At 39.3% G+C, this 16,013-nt stretch overlaps 2 protein-coding genes across 12 annotated transcripts in view; one reads left to right on the top strand and one right to left on the bottom strand.

The window, feature by feature from the left end:
* bcar3 (BCAR3 adaptor protein, NSP family member) overlaps positions 1 to 13,154 on the top strand; it is a 70,633-nt gene extending 57,479 nt beyond the window's left edge. For 6 of the 7 annotated variants that reach the window (XM_060882406.1, XM_060882408.1, XM_060882409.1 and 3 more), the window contains 9 exons: positions 4,875 to 5,003; positions 7,782 to 8,221; positions 8,693 to 8,793; positions 9,251 to 9,978; positions 11,055 to 11,170; positions 11,278 to 11,449; positions 11,572 to 11,683; positions 11,861 to 12,067; positions 12,300 to 13,154. In XM_060882406.1, the coding sequence (XP_060738389.1) occupies positions 4,875 to 5,003; positions 7,782 to 8,221; positions 8,693 to 8,793; positions 9,251 to 9,978; positions 11,055 to 11,170; positions 11,278 to 11,449; positions 11,572 to 11,683; positions 11,861 to 12,067; positions 12,300 to 12,475 (2,181 nt within the window). In that variant the 3' untranslated portion in view covers positions 12,476 to 13,154. The remainder of the gene's footprint in view (positions 1 to 4,874; positions 5,004 to 7,781; positions 8,222 to 8,692; positions 8,794 to 9,250; positions 9,979 to 11,054; positions 11,171 to 11,277; positions 11,450 to 11,571; positions 11,684 to 11,860; positions 12,068 to 12,299) is intronic. The other variant, XM_060882407.1, reaches the window with a different exon arrangement.
* Positions 13,155 to 13,730: 576 nt separating this feature from the next.
* Positions 13,731 to 16,013, bottom strand: part of fnbp1l (formin binding protein 1-like) — a 45,789-nt gene continuing 43,506 nt past the window's right edge. For 4 of the 5 annotated variants that reach the window (XM_060882417.1, XM_060882419.1, XM_060882420.1 and 1 more), the window contains one exon: positions 13,731 to 15,991. In XM_060882417.1, coding sequence (XP_060738400.1) covers positions 15,813 to 15,991 — 179 coding nt within the window. In that variant the 3' untranslated portion in view covers positions 13,731 to 15,812. The remainder of the gene's footprint in view (positions 15,992 to 16,013) is intronic. The other variant, XM_060882418.1, reaches the window with a different exon arrangement.

Genomic DNA, 16,013 nt, shown 5'->3' with positions numbered 1-16,013 from the left:
ACGACTCAAGGAGAGTCAAATGACCCAGGCTTCTCTGAAGTCACATATTCACATGGATCCCACATCATTGCACAAACATGTACATGTTAGTCTTATTAAAAGCAGAAGCATGCGGGGGACTGAAATTGTGACAAATGCTTTGACTTGTGCAATGTCATGACTTGATAAAAGGATTAACGCAGTCACAGTGGCATGGTGCTTTAGCTATTTTTAAAAGTTTATGGCCTTAGCGTACCTTAAAATGCTTCTGAGCTCACACTCATAACTCTAAGCCATGCATAGATGGCTTACAGCAGAATTAATGCTTTTGAGATGCCAGGAAAGCCAACAGCAACGGGCACAAAAATCACATGATATATAATATGCCAACTCGGCCTCTGGTCTAGGAGAATACATATAAAAAATAAATTAGTTCAGTGGGATTTTTCTTTTTAATTTTGGTGTTTCATTGCTTCATTTGGTCGGCATGTTGCTTAATACTGTCATGATTAAAAGAAAGAACAAGGACAAACAACCACTTTCCGATGGATTCTCCAGCCAGTTAAAAAGTATGTGTCGTCTGGTGGCTGTAATTTGTGGCTTGTGGTGTGATGGCTCAGCCCACTGTTGACTAAATTGTGAGAGAGCGCCGCCCGTCTCTTGCTACAATACCAGTGGCATCTAAGGTTATTTCAGTCATGGGCTTGTCGTTCTATATTTGTATGAAAAAAAAAAAAGGCATGGAGATGTTAAGCATGGAGATCAACCTACTCGATGGACAGGGCTAGCAGTCATTGTGCATGAATTTCTGGAGATAATTAAATTCATATTTTATTACATTTACATTATTGATTTATTATTTCAAATGAAGAAATATCATAGTTAGAAATCTCAAGTGGCTTCGCTTATCCCCCAGAGCAAATTAGATTTAGAAATTAAACTGAAGTTAGAATCAGTTTGTCGAAAAAGTTTCGCTATCCAAGGGTACATTATTCTTCTGTCTGCTTTCATCTATCAATATTGTGACTTCCTTCTTATTTTCAAAAATTGAAGTCCAAGGGATCCTGCCTTGATGCCCGATGACGCCTAGGCACAGATAGGCACAGGCTCCCTGTGACCCGAGGTAGTTCGGATAAGCGGTAGAAAATGAGTGAGTGAGTGAGTGAAGTCCAAGGGAAACGGTACTACGCAGATCTGTCTTTTTCAACCTAAGCCACTCTTCGGTCTTCAGTACATATAGGAATAGCACAAACAAATGGGAACCACTTAGTTTTCCTCTTAACTGCTTGCAATTTTTAAAGGATAAATAAGATATGCAGGGTCTTCTACTGAACACAAGTTTCAATAATTCAATAATCAGCACTAGGCTGACATTATAATAATGTGTGATAGGTGCATCAGAAACCTGTCTAAATCTATTGTGCAAAAAAAATACTCAACAGAGGCAAAACAATTGCGTGTTACACCCAGTCTTTCTGGTTTAACAGCTGTGTTTAGCACATGCCGAGAAATAAAAAAGAAAATTAAACACACCATTTTGCATCCACAAAACACTTCATCAACCAAAGAACATTCCTGTTCAAAAGCAACCACTTCCTATCCATTGGAATTATAGCTCTACACGCTTTATTTGGTTGAGCTTGAAGCTTGGGGGCTGGCAACAGTCACTGCTTAAAGTTCAGACAGTCAGCATGATTAACAAGACCCTACTGCTGTGAAATGAGATGGATGGATATATGGATAGATGTAAGGGAGGGCGGCAGAAAGAAAGAAATGAAAGAGAAATACAGGTAGACACAAGAATACTCAAATTAAAGTAGAGCTGTGAAGGAGGGCCCAAACCTGCACATCTGTCCTGATTTGTGCGAAGTTACAGTCAACCTGTTGAAGCCCATTGTAACATCACCAGTGTTCAAGCCGACACATACTCAGTGTCTAAGCATATAAAGGATCTAAATAAAAATAAAAATCATTTTAATATTCAAGCTTTAAAAAAGATTTAAAATGCAGTTTGGACAAAGTTTGTATGTTAAGTGGTTTGTGCTGAATTTTTAAAATTATCAATCATTATTAGGAGAATAAGAAAAAAAAATTGCTACAGTAATCATCAATAAGTACAAAGGTCTTAGAATCAATAAGACAACAGTCTCTATGATAAAGTTCATTATGTGAGATAGAATAAAACACTGTTGGAGAAAATAGACCAAATGATCTGAGACTATGTAACTACATGTAAACAGAAATAAATCTCAAGTCATAAAATAATACAAATAATACAAATCTTATTTGTAGACAATATTTTTTAGAGGATTTTTGACTGGATTAAGATATAAATAGGACAGTAAAGAAAACATGTATCCTGCTTTCAAAAAAATCAGACGGATGAAAGCGTCTCAGAATGCAGCATTGTATGAAAACTTTCAATTAGGACATGACTCGAGGCCTTCCTGCCTCTGAATACAGCCTCATGTTTTAGACACACCTACTATCTGTTTGCTTTATCCTGTTTGTCTCTTGAATCAATGACATCACTACAAACGCTTCTCTGCGACACAGGTCCACAGCTATATATCGAGCTGAGTGGCAGTTTATCAAACCATAAAAAACTATTTTAATCCAAAGGCTAAAGTGACACACTCTTTTAAATGAGCCACACTAATAAAACATACTGCTGCAGGAAGTACAGTTTTGTGTAAGTGAATGTGTGCTTAAGCGAGCTCCAGCTCGGTTTATTAAGTCACTGCTGTATCAGTTTGAGTTTCCACTACACAAAGCAAACAAAGCACACAACTTTGCTCCTAATTTCCTGCAATTCTGTGACAGTTTTATGTAGCATATAACACACAGAATCATAATAAAATGTGCACTGGTGCAAAGGCTCTTCCCGCACAGCCAGATTTAGCCTGAGGTTAAGCACCATCACCACATGAAGCAGCCGCAGGACACACAACTACAGCACTGGGCATGAAGCTAGTACTTTTAAGACTCCGAGGTTGGGTACCACACATATCAAGCATTCCAAATGTTCAGTATACATGATGAAGAAGCGAGGATGTTCTTTACACTTTATATATCCTGAACATTTTTACCCCCTGCAGTTCAAGATGTGTTTTTCTTTGCCACAAATAAAAGATTTGACATAATTTACAGTTAATCAGAGATGTTAATTTTTGTAAATAAAGGACACACAATGTCACGTTAGACTTAACCGGATCAACAACAAAGCCATTAAAGTACTGAATCAGACAGGTCTTTGGCACAGGACATTCTGCATGTTATCATTGTCATCCAGTGTATATTTACAGACTTGCTATGGAACTGGTCAATCACGCAGAGTGCTCTGTTTCCAGGAATATATTGTCCTCCCTTTGGAAAATATGGTATACCTCAGTACATATAGAGTGTAATTTACTTTGTGTGCATTTAAGTACATTATGTATTTTATTATACACTAGAAAGAGAGAGAGAGAGAGAGAGAGAGAGAGAGAGAGAGAGAAAAGAAATACAAAAGACTTCCCTTTAATCACACGGACACTAGCCAGTCATGGGTGTCTGTGAGCTTATGTATATGGAAGAGGTTAGATAATGCTTTCCTCAAAACATGTGTTTGGCTGGATCAGCTTAGTCTTCACCCTTCATGGCTAGTAGATGTTGTTTGAGGAGAAAGCTGGCTGGTAGACGGGTACTGGCAGCTGACCAAATTGAACTGAGGAGAACATGGGGGAAAATCCAAAACCAAAAAAAAGAAAGAAAGAAAGAAAGAGAGGAAAGGAAGCCCTCCCTTCCTGTGTGGAAGCCGGGATGCAGAAGCCAGATCTTCAGGACTCAATAGGCTTAATAGTACAATGGAAATACTTTTTAATACAAAAAAAATATTTGTTTATTCTCAGTCTTTATTTTGACTTTTTTACGTGTCAGTTGAAGTACTACACTGTAAAATCACGAATTTGGAAAGTCAGTTAAAAATTTTATATATTACTTAAAATATTTAAGATTCCTTACCTTCCTTATCATTAGTACATATAAAGCAATAAACTAAGAGAACTGAGAAGACAACTGTAAATATACTCCTCTCCATGTATATTATTAGCACAGGAAGTATATTAGTATGTTTGTTGTAAATGTTGGATAAAAGGTAGTGTGGGTTTAACCAGTGGAAATGGAAAACAAGTCTTTCACATTCGTTTTGGACACAAAGGTTTAAGAAACTCAGAAAGGTTTATATTGTTGTAACTCGGCAGGTTGGTGCCTGCTCAGCCGTGGATGGTATAAGTGTGTGGGTGCATGTGCGACACTTTCTATTTGCATGCCTTAAATAAACGGTTTCTCAACGCCATTGTCAAGTAAGCTAATTCATTAATTTACTGAAATTAACATTTATGTTTTGCCAATAGTATTTACTAAGTATCATGAATCATAGAGACCAAGATAGTAAAGTTTCATCAGCTCTGGCCTACATTATTCTTTCCAGTATTAAAGATGATATAATATACTGAAATTCACACTCAGTTGACAGTTTATTACTCAACCCTTGTCCGGTTTCTCTAAAATTGAATCATTGACAGAAAATGATGAGTCAGATGGCAGAACAGGAATAAGCAGTGGCTTTTGTGTGTATCTACAGGTAAGGTTAGGGCACGTTCCAGAGCCTATCATAGGTTAGGAGACAAAAAAAAGGGGAGGGACTGTTGAGTCATGGAAATCATCAACAGGTACATCACTCAGGCAGGTTCGTACTCAAAGTGACAGTAGCAGAGGGAAAAATAAGAGTGAGCAAAAGGGAGGGAGTGTGAAGTGTGAAGGTTGCTTTGTGGCACAAACCCACATGCGGTGTGTATGGTACAAGTATGGATTTGAGGACACTGAAAGACTTTGTTGCTCCCATTTATGTGCAGTTTTCCAGGGACAAGCATATCATGGATGGAGCTTCAGAGAAGCTACGGCGGGAGCTGGAGGAAGAGCTGAAACAGTGTGGAGAGGAACCTCACAGCCATGCATGGTACCATGGAGCCATTCCAAGACAGGTAAGAAAATTCACAGTGATGCAAAGACAGGAGGAATGGAAGGTGTATTTGGTCAGAAATTAGTGTTTTTTGTTATTTGTGCTGTATCTCTCGAATGATCTCTCTGTAACTGAGATCTTCGAAAAGAGATTCGTTTCAGTGCCTCTGATGTTTCAGCTGAGGTTGGTTAATTGTATTTTGTTGTTCATGTAAAGTGAGTCATGTCTGATCTCTGGGAGAGGATCATTCAGTGTATTTGTGAAACACGATAATGAAATGAAGACACATGCTGTGTTTGCTACAGCTCATCCTTGAGACAAGGTTAGTCCAGCACTAATCTCTGATATGGAAGGCGCCTATGACGTCAGTTACACATTAATCTTGCTGCTAATTTTAGTACACCTGCAATACATTAAACTGAACGGTCAGTCTTTGGTCAGAAAATTCTCTCAGTTACAAGTTAAGCTTGTAAATAAAGTTTACAATTTCTCACTGCTCGTTTCACAGGAGTTAACCCTGATCAGAGCTGGTAGAGCCACATAAGTGTTCAAAAGAGCATTTCATCCTCTGTAACCCTTTTTACCTGTAATGGAAATCAACTTATGGGACATTTTCAATTAAATAAATTTGTTTATCCACTGACAGTATGATTTGTCAGGGCACTTTTGGCTTCTAGTTTGAGATCTTTTTTTTTTTTTTACCTTTGTTGAGATAACCTTACACAGAATTTTTGTGGTTGAAGATAATGCCTTCAAATTTTAGATGCTTATAAAAAAAGCATACGTTTATACGTATTCTTCTGGTTAGGTGTCTTTCATATCCAGTTAGAGAAGTAAACATTATTTAATCTAACAGGTATTCAGAAGAAAAAACGTTACTCAGTCTGAAATCTAGACACTGCTTTAACATTGCAGTGTTTTAGTAGGAAATTAACTACATATCCAACCATGCATCAATCACAGCAGCAGTCCATGTTTCACGTCACAAGGACAGAGCAGATGTAGATGCTGAGTCCGATGCTATTCTGCACACTTTGCTTATGAATCATAAACGTAACAATCGATCATTCTGCATTTTCATTAGAGCCAGCTCATTTAACACAATGCATCACTGTATACCACAGTGCTGTTGAATTCTCAAATCAGAAGGTGATTTTCTATAACAGCAACAAATCCCAGGAAAATATATCAATGCACTCATCTAATATAATATTGTTTCCCTAGATAAAGCCTGGATGTGGGAATTGGATGCACCATATAAATGTGTAATTGTTTATATGGTAAAGAATTATTAGAAGTCTCTAGTGCCTGTATTTTGTCAGAGGTCAGAAGTATAAATTTAAGTACAACATGGGAAATTTTTCAGGACAAAGGGTTTTGTGGTTTCTTGTTAAAATAAAAGCTGTGTTTTTACCTTATTAGCTTGAAAATAGAGAGAAAAGAGAATTGCTTACTGGTTCTAGCTGTTATAACATTTGAATCTTGTTTTTGTAGTAAATGTTAAATGTAAAATATAAATGGTTAGAAGAATGTCATGCTTTAATAAATAAATAAATAAATAAAGTATATTAATTTTAGCAAATTGACACTTCCATTTGTATCACATGATGGTTTTCAATGCCAGCATATCCGTTCTGTACATGTAATAAGGTTTGAGAATTGAGCCAGAATAACTTACACCTGGTCACACAGGCCATTAAATGTCCTCCTTTGACCTGTGACTTGTGAGCAGAAAACCCTCAGGATCAGACATTACTTGTCTGAGTGCCCATAATCTGAACCATAGATCATGATCAGCCCTGACAGCCAAGCAGCTTTAAACAGAAAACGAGTCAGACCTGCTCAACTGAAGGTGATTTAACAAATGACACTCCAGTAGAAAGAGAAGTCAGTCACTGATTGACACTCTGTCTCCACTTCCAAAGAAAAACAACAGCGATTATAATTTGTGCTCGATTTCTCTTCTTTGAAGGAACGTCTAGAACGTGTTGTGTGAGTTGCAAGGTCAAAAAATTAAATCTGACTATCATTGAGGCAAAAAGGTTTATGTTCGTACTGGGCAGGTATAAACTTGCAGTGCAAGTCCACCTGGAAAAGTGAACTATCAAAGCAGGGTAGTGTAAATAAATCAGTTCAACAAAACAAGTCGCTTCCTTTGAAAGACAATATACAGAATATACAAAAAGTGTGTCCAACACCAACATCTCAGTGCACCCTTAAACTACAAAACTATTATATAAAAAACACATAAAAAACAGTATTTATACAATGTAGAAACTCTATACAGCATTCTGCAATAATTTTAATATATGACCTGTAATTAACCTGCTGAATACCTGCAAGTTCATTTCATACATGAAGTCACCTTTCTCAGCTCTGACAAATAAAAAGTTGTCAGAATACATAGCAGCCTTACACCATCTTAATCAAATTATAGACATCTTAAATAAAGATGTTAATAAAGCCAAAATAAACCTGCTTTATTAAAAACCAGCCAGAAAGAGTCATCAGTTATACAGCCATCATCAAATCTATCATAAAGTATATAATGTAAATGATTAGAAAGTTAGATCATTCTGTTTTTGAAACTGTTGCCACATTCGATTTCACATTATGGATCTTTACTACCTTAAATAATTTGGCATATTTATGACATTTTGGAGGATAATACCTGTATGAACTTCATATTTTATCTCTGACCCACAGATAAAACTATATAAATCCAGCAAACAGAAACACAACTTTTAACATAAACATCAATTTTTAAAATGCTTAATAACCCCTTCTCTGTGCTCATTAGGTGGCTGAGAACTTGGTCCAGCGTGACGGTGATTTCCTGATCCGTGACTCACTGTCAAGCCCAGGAAACTACGTTCTGACATGCCAGTGGAAGAACAGCCCCCAGCACTTCAAAATAAACAAGAGGGTGGTGGTGATGAATGAAGCCTACTCACGAGTACAGTACCTGTTTGAGAAAGAGGGATTTGACAGCATCCCAGCTCTAGTGAGATACTATGTTGGTAACCGTGAGCCAGTGTCTGAGGTGGTGGGAGCCATCATCTTTCAGCCCATCAACAGGATGCTGCCATTGCGGTCCCTCGAGGAGAAGTACGGAGTCGGATCTGTCCGTACCGAGCCTGGCCACAGAGAAAAGAAGAACCAGAGCTCCAAACGACTGAGCTTGAATATCACGAACGGACAAGTCCCAGATCACACCCATGGCCGTGGAAACCTTCTTAGGTGAGCAAACTTCTTAAATCTTACCAAAGCACATGGAAGAATTCACAGAAATAGGAATTTTATAAATAGAAATAGAATAATCTCTGAATTAAAGATAGAAACCATTACTGATCACAGTCTAGGTTATGGTGTGAATCGAAACATCTACAACAGAAAGCACTGTGTTTATATCAAACCAAAGAAGATAAGTGCACGTCTAAGAAAACCCATCCTGTGGCTAAACAGGGGATAACCCAGGCATGTGCTGAATATGTGTAGCTGAATAGAGAGAAAACCAGCTTGCTGTGAAATGCCAAGGCAAACCATGACAAAAAATACCCTAGCAAAATTACAAGCTTCTGTGCTGCAGAAATCCACAAATACAGAGCACATATAAAATTCTTCTCAAATGTTGTGCACACCAGACAAGTTCAGTGATGCTTCCCATCAGGAGCACTGTGGGACTAAATGACCCATCTTTCTCCTTCACAGCAACAGAGATAAGTGCGGAAGCCAGCCAGCGTGTCTAAACCACGTTCAGGAGAGGAGACGTCCGCTGAAGACCCATCAGTCAGAGAGTTTCCTTCCACTCGGTGAGCATTATCATTTCTGCTTTCATCCTCGTCTGATGCTCTGACACACTTCACATTTGATGGTCCTCTGCTCTGACAGCCTTGAAAACTAGTTATTTTCTGTCTAAATGTTTTTTTCTGAACAACAGCAAAAGACTTTTTTCAAAGTCACTGTAGTGTCCAACTTTTGTAGTTGTTATGTGAAGTGAGCCACAGAATTGAGATGCTAAGTAACTGTTCTGTGTAGGAGGGGTGAATTAGAATGCAGGAATAAGGCAGAAGAGACATTACATGTTCTTTTAGTTTAGTTGACAGCCCTGGAGAGTTGAAAACTTTTGTATTTTTTTCTATTCAAGTTATTCCCTGCACATCAAAGCCAACTGCCTAAAAATCATTAAAAGTCATTAAATCGGTCAGATAACAAATATGTAAATAATACAATATCATAAATAATTTATGTATTCTTTACTGCTTCCAGGATCAAGGCCTCAGGCACAGATTCACCATATGGAGGCCCAATCAAGCCCAAAGTCTCCTGTATTCAGGACAGGCAGTGAGCCAGCCCTCAGCCCTACAGTCCCTCGCAAGATGGCCTTTGAGACACAAGCAGGCGAGGCCATCCGTGGTTCTGATAGTCAGCTCTGCCCCAAACCACCTCCTAAACCCAGCAAAGTACCCTCCATGAGGCATCCCCAGTCGCCCTTTGTAGCGCCGGGACCTCCAGCGAAACCTCAGAAACACTGGCCTTTTAACCCACAGCAGTCAGTCAGCCCTGTTAGCCCAGACGTGAGCTACTATGAGCTGAGTCCATGTAGTCCAAGTGATTGGGAAAGGATCAGCACCTCTAACGGTTATGTGGACAGGTTGAACGTGGAGGAGAAAAGAATCAGCGGTGGGAGCACAAAGCTGGATCGCAGCTCTTACCATAATGCCATCGAAGCCCTGCAGAACAGCAGTGACGAGGAAGACAAAAAGCAGGAGGAAAAACAGAGACAAGTCAAACACGCTAATGCAAAAAAGTCTAGAGGTTTCCAGAGGCCTGTGTTTGAGATGGTATCGGCATTCAGGCCAGGGGAGGCAGAGTTCAGGTTACTGCCATCAGAGAATAAGCCACTGGAAATGTCTGTGTTGAAGAGAGCTAAAGAACTGCTGGTCAGTCAGGATCCCAAAATCATCGCCAAGCACATCCTGCAAGTTGACTGTGAGGTAAGCTTACAAAATATTCTGATCAAGTTTCTAAGTATCATACATTTTCAGGAAGCTCTGCCTACAACCTCATGTAATGGCAAAATTGCAGATATTGATACTACAATGGGGCAGTGGTATGTCAATGCATAAGATGTTGGACCACTGATCATAAGGCCGTTTGTTTAAATCTCAGCATTGCCACTACTGGACCCACTGAGCAAGACCCTCAACAGCGAAGGTGTAAAAAAAAAGATAAATGTTACTTGATCTGGAATAAGAGTAAGAGTAAAAACTCTAAACATATAAGTAATAGCGGGGGGCACGGTGTCTTAGTGGTTAGCACGTTTGCCTCACACCTCCAGGGTTGGGAGTTCGATTCCCACCTCCGCCTTGTGTGTATGGAGTTTGCATGTTCTCCCCGTGCCTCAGGGGTTTCCTCCGGGTACTCCGGTTTCCTCCCCCGGTCCAAAGACATGCATGGTAGGTTGACTGGCATCTCTGGAAAATTGTCCGTAGTGTGTGAGAGCGTGAGGGAATGAGAGTGTGTGTGTGCCCTGCGATGGGTTGGCACTCCGTCCAGGGTGTATCCTGCCTTGATGCCCGATGACGCCTGAGATGCACATGCTCCCCGTGACCCGAGGTAGTTCGGATAAGCGGTAGAAGATGGATGAATGAATATAAGTAATCGCTGCACTTTTGCAATAAGACCTTCAGGCAACCTCCAACTCATGGACTACTAAAAAAGTGCCAAAGGATAATCCACCCATCCACACCCATAACCTGAATACAATCAGCAGGGACAGTTTCATAACCAGCAACTTCCGTATGACATTTTGTTGCTTCAGACGTTGGAGCTAAGACCAGTTCAGCCTGCCAGCCTGGTAGAGTGTGAAGCGTTTAGTTGTTTCAGACAAAGGCGGATGTAGAACATACTTGAATATAATAAATCTTAAAAACATTGTTTCAACTGATGAATAGGTGTATAAGTATAAGACTCCTTTGAATGTTTGTAAATTAATTCACCCCTTAATAATTTTATGCACAAGAAAACAAGACAGAAACTAGCATGTAAACTGTGTGTGTATATTTGCCAGGTTGCCCGGATTCTAAATGTTTCAGATCAAATTAAATGTCAGATGGGTGTAACCTCCGGGCTGGAACTGGTAACCCTACCACATGGGCGGCAACTCCGTCAGGATCTCATGGAAAGGTAAACAACACACGTTACTTTACATACTGATGTCCTCCACCATAAAGGCTAAAAATGTCATAGAGTTAGCTAAACCAATTTGAGTTAAAGTACCTTATTCAACATAGGCATAATACCATGGCGATTGGCGTTGCCGTGGACATCCTTGGTTGTACAGGGAGCCTTGAAGAGAGAACAGCCACGCTGAACCGAATCATTCTGGTCGCCCAGGAGCTAAAAGACTCAATGGGAGACCTTTATGCCTTCTCATCCATAATGAAAGCACTGGACATGCCTCAGGTAGCACCCACTGAGCACTGCCTCTGCAGCTCACAGAAAATGAGCATTGCATGGACACAAGAAAGATGCCTGTGGTGAAACTGTGAGAAATACATTAATTCTGATTTTCTTTCTGCTCACAGATCACAAGACTGGATCACACATGGACCACCTTACGTAGGAATTACACACACACTGCCATCCTTTATGAGAAATCTCTTAAACCCTTCTACAAAGGCCTGTATGACGGGAATGGTAAGTTTTGTTCATTTTTGCGTTTCTTAGCCCTATTATTCCTGTCATAATTATACTGAATAAATCAATAGATTGTAGTGTGGTTTTGATTGAAAGTGTTTAAACTAATTTTAGAGTTTGTTAATGTGATACTGGTCTGTGAGGTTAATAGTAACAGAGAACTTCTACCCTCTGCAGCAGAGGTTCCACTGAGCAGAGCCACTGTGCCACTGTTGATGCCTCTTCTCACCTTGATGGAAAGACCAGTAGTTGCATTTGAGGGCATGGAGCTCTGGGAAAGCAATGACCAGGGTTGTGAGATCATGCTGCGCCATCTAGAGGAGGCCCGTGCTGTTTCACGGAACGCTGATACCTACACCTATAATGCCAAGAGAGTCCTGCAAGGTCTTTAAACTTACTTTGCTTACTTTAAAAGGTCCCAATAAGCATCTAACATGATTAACAACTCTTACCTCATAATTCTTAATCATTTATGATTAGGTTTTAGATATAAACAATTGGAAAGGGTATTTTTCCTCACAGGGGCACTATTTTTAACCAATTTTGTACAAGCTTGTATGAATACCATTAATATTAAATCATGGTCTTCATTTTTCTTGTTTTTTTTTTCATCTAGACTTCAGTCCTAATGAGGATATGTTGGAGATCCTGAAGACAGACTTCCAGTTACGCCTGCTCTGGGGCAGTAGAGGAGCCGGGGTAAACCAAACAGAACGGCACGACAAATTCAAACTCATCCTGACTGCACTGTCCAGAAAACTAGAGCCTCCTGTTAAACAAACAGAACTCTGAGGAAAGCAGACACAGATCACTTCTAAGCACCATGTGGAAGCATGTAAAATAATTGCAGAATACACATGGCCCTCTTGGGTGGAAGCTCTTTTACAAGTGCTTTGGTACAACACATCTTCCATGAACAGTACTGCATTCCAAATGACTTTAATCCATACACACACTCTGGAATAATCCAACTAATACAAGTTGGTATTTTTCTGCCCTCTTTACAGTATTGCACATGAAGAGTGCTCAGAGAGACAAAGGTACATGGAGAATAAAAAGGAATCGTTCACTTAACAAGTGGTGATTAAACAATTTTAATTAGTTAACTTCATAACTTAAAGGTTCGAGTTGATGAAAAGAAGGACACATGGATGGAGAACTATGCATGTTCTCTAAATTTTAAAAACGTCTGTTGTATTTATACCTTAACAATTGTCCAGTCAATGGTTTTAGTCTAGAGCTGTATTGTAAAGTATGATGCGATTTCAACAACAACTGTGTAAATGAAAGACGTGTACCTGTAAAACACTGTATATAATTGTTAGTAAGGTAAACATGCAAATTTTAATCCATGTAATATAGTTTATTTGTAATTGTCACTTGTGTAAATATCTCAATTTTAATATCTTTCTATGAACTGTTGCAAATGTATAGATAAAGAAATCTAAATAAAATGTCTAACTCAAAGGCATGTTTGTGTTTTAGGAATATTATTGTATTTTATTATTGCATTTCTTACTTAACTAAAGGAATTATTTTAGCTAGTGCCTAAAAGGCAATCTTTTGGATTGACGAACAAAAGCGATCAAAACAGAACTAAATAAAAGCATCACCTTCTACTGGGAGTTAAAACAATCCTGCATCTGATCGCCCTAACTAGTTTTTGTAAGTACCTACTTGTTTAATGCGTAGAAAAAGAACTGATTCCGTAATGCACTTCAGCAGAAAATATTAATCAGCAGCTTCAAATCAGATTCGTATTTATTATAAAATGGTATCGTAGGCAAAATAGTACATATAATAAAATGCATAATTTTATTATTAAAATGCATTGCTTTATTTATATTGTGAAATATATGATCTAAATTTCACTATCAATACACCCAGCTCTCATCAGCATACACATAATGAGTCATTCTTAGTTAACGAGCATCAAAAATGGTCTGACATTGAAGAATGCTGCATATTTTTAAAAAGTGTTACATAAAAAAAAAAAAAAAAAAAACACACACACACACACACACACAAGACATACATAAAGAAAGAATGAGACCAAGGGAATTAAGCATTTATTTCCTGTTTGCTGTTGCTCTTGATCAAACGCCCCAGTAGATAGTGGTTACTGTCTTACTGTACAATATATTTATACAAAAAGTAGCAGTCAGAGCCAACATGATTCATTCATTCACTCAATACAAATTTAAATGAATTAGGGTAAAAAGTGCATGGGTTAAGACCAGGGTCCTATGCAGAATAGTGTTCAGACTTTTAAAAGAAGCACTGATTACAAAGAGAAAAGAGTCGTAGAAGCGAAAAATCATTCACGCGATTTAAAAAACCCTATAAAAAGACGTGGTAAAAACACATTCAGTATGAAATAAAGAATGTTAATACTTACAAATCAGTAATAAAACCTAACTAGGTATATACATATGCATACATATATTCATATGCGTACACGTCGTTTTAATATATGCAGGACACGTTCACATACACACACAGAAGGATAACGCAGATGCTTTTGGATAATGGGGACGCTCATCGGAAAACGGCTTCTTCAATCATGTTACTGAGAGCTGGAAGAGAAGTAAGGTGTTAGGATTGGCTGTAAGGAAGGCTGCTGGAGTGTTCGCTGCATTTTTCACAGATCCTGGCTTTGCTCCGTCAGACATGATGATGACGACGACATCATCTATTGGTCCAAGGTGGTATTTTGATCCACAGCACACACTGAAAGAACTGCCAGTTGGGCTGCTGTGGTCCAGTCCTGTGTCTACTCTGGTTCATTCATGCTATACTTAGCATTCAAGATGGTTGTTATTTTGGATGGATACAGTCAGAATGGGGGGAAAAAAGGCAATAATGATATAAACAGACAGCACAGAAATGAATGATTGTGGGTGATGAAGGATTAGAAGAGGTTACATCCTACCAGGTGCTGACAGGTCAGCCCTGAGAAGATGGAGTGACATGTTCACGTCATGCATGTTAAGGCAAGCAAAAGGGATGACACAGGAAAACATTCCTATGACAGCACTGGAATGGAGTGCAACAAGGCGCAATGTTGGGGTCAGGCACAGTCTAGGATAAATGCATCGGGTTAGGTCAGCGCATTGGGTTTCCCTATGCTTTCTACCATGCAGCTGATTCCTCAATTTATACCCCCACCATCCCTTTATTCCATCCCTCTCCCCTTTTCTACCACATCTACAGCACAAGCTTCTGCTGAACGAAATGATGTTAATGGAAATGAGAGTCAGCGTGCAAACATGCAATCTGCTTTCTCCTCTCTGTTCCTGTCTCATTCAGCTGAAACCCCCTGCACTACCTACTAACAGACCCAGAGCAGTGTCCCTTCCACCAACACCACAGAGCCCCACTCATCCACTCAGGAACCTGTAGCCACAGAGAAAGGAAAGAGAGCACCGTCACTCACACAAAACACAACTAGACAGGACAGAGGGACTATATTGAGATTAACACAGATATACTGCTGATCCTGAGATTCATCATTCAATGATTTGAAGATCAGTAATGTAGCACACATGTAGATTACACAAATCTGGTCAGAAATCACAGGACAGGACTGAGAAGTAACCCATGAAGCTGATGCATGTTATACAGCCCAGAAAAATGCTCCATGCTTGTGTACTCAACAAACATTTTTACTCTTCTACGTTCCTCAAAGATCTGGACTCCTAAAGGCTTAAGCTTGAGCATGGATGGAAAAAGTGGCACCTGAAAAACACTTCTAGGAACAGTAACAGCAAGTCCATTTCAGTAATACTTACTGAAAACAAGGTATTGTTCCTTAAGAATGGAATCTTTCTGATCCTTCTGCATGCCTGAGATAAAAGGTCACATTAAATGACGAACAAAGCTAATAATCTGAGCGGAAAGCTTCTATTGAGAACCAAGAACACTTTATCAGGTGAATAAAATCTGAAATGTGAAAAAGAAAGTAACCTGCCATCGCAGTAAACATAGTCAGGGTCACTTTAACCCGTGTGTGTACCTATATATTTGTGTGTTTGTCCTTGAGCTCACACAGTGAACAGGGTATGACGTAGGCTGTGGTGATGATAATGCCGAGAGTCAACATGGCTGGATGATCATGCTTCAGATGAGCTCAAATGTAGGTAACCGCACCTTTGCTGTGCTTCTCCAGCGTGATCTCCACGTAGGATGTGGGAACATAACCCTCCTCACCGCTCTGCTTGCGAACTCGCGTCCAGCCGTCGCCTTTGTCCTCCTCGATAACATACATCACCTCCTCCTCTTTCATCACCAATGTGCCCTCATTAGAACCTGTGGACCCACAAAACACACA

Source organism: Tachysurus vachellii, chromosome 11 (genome assembly GCF_030014155.1).
Source record: "Tachysurus vachellii isolate PV-2020 chromosome 11, HZAU_Pvac_v1, whole genome shotgun sequence".
Classification (NCBI taxonomy): domain Eukaryota; kingdom Metazoa; phylum Chordata; class Actinopteri; order Siluriformes; family Bagridae; genus Tachysurus; species Tachysurus vachellii.
Note: the sequence above shows the minus strand (reverse complement) of the source record. Positions and strands in the feature narration are given on the sequence as shown.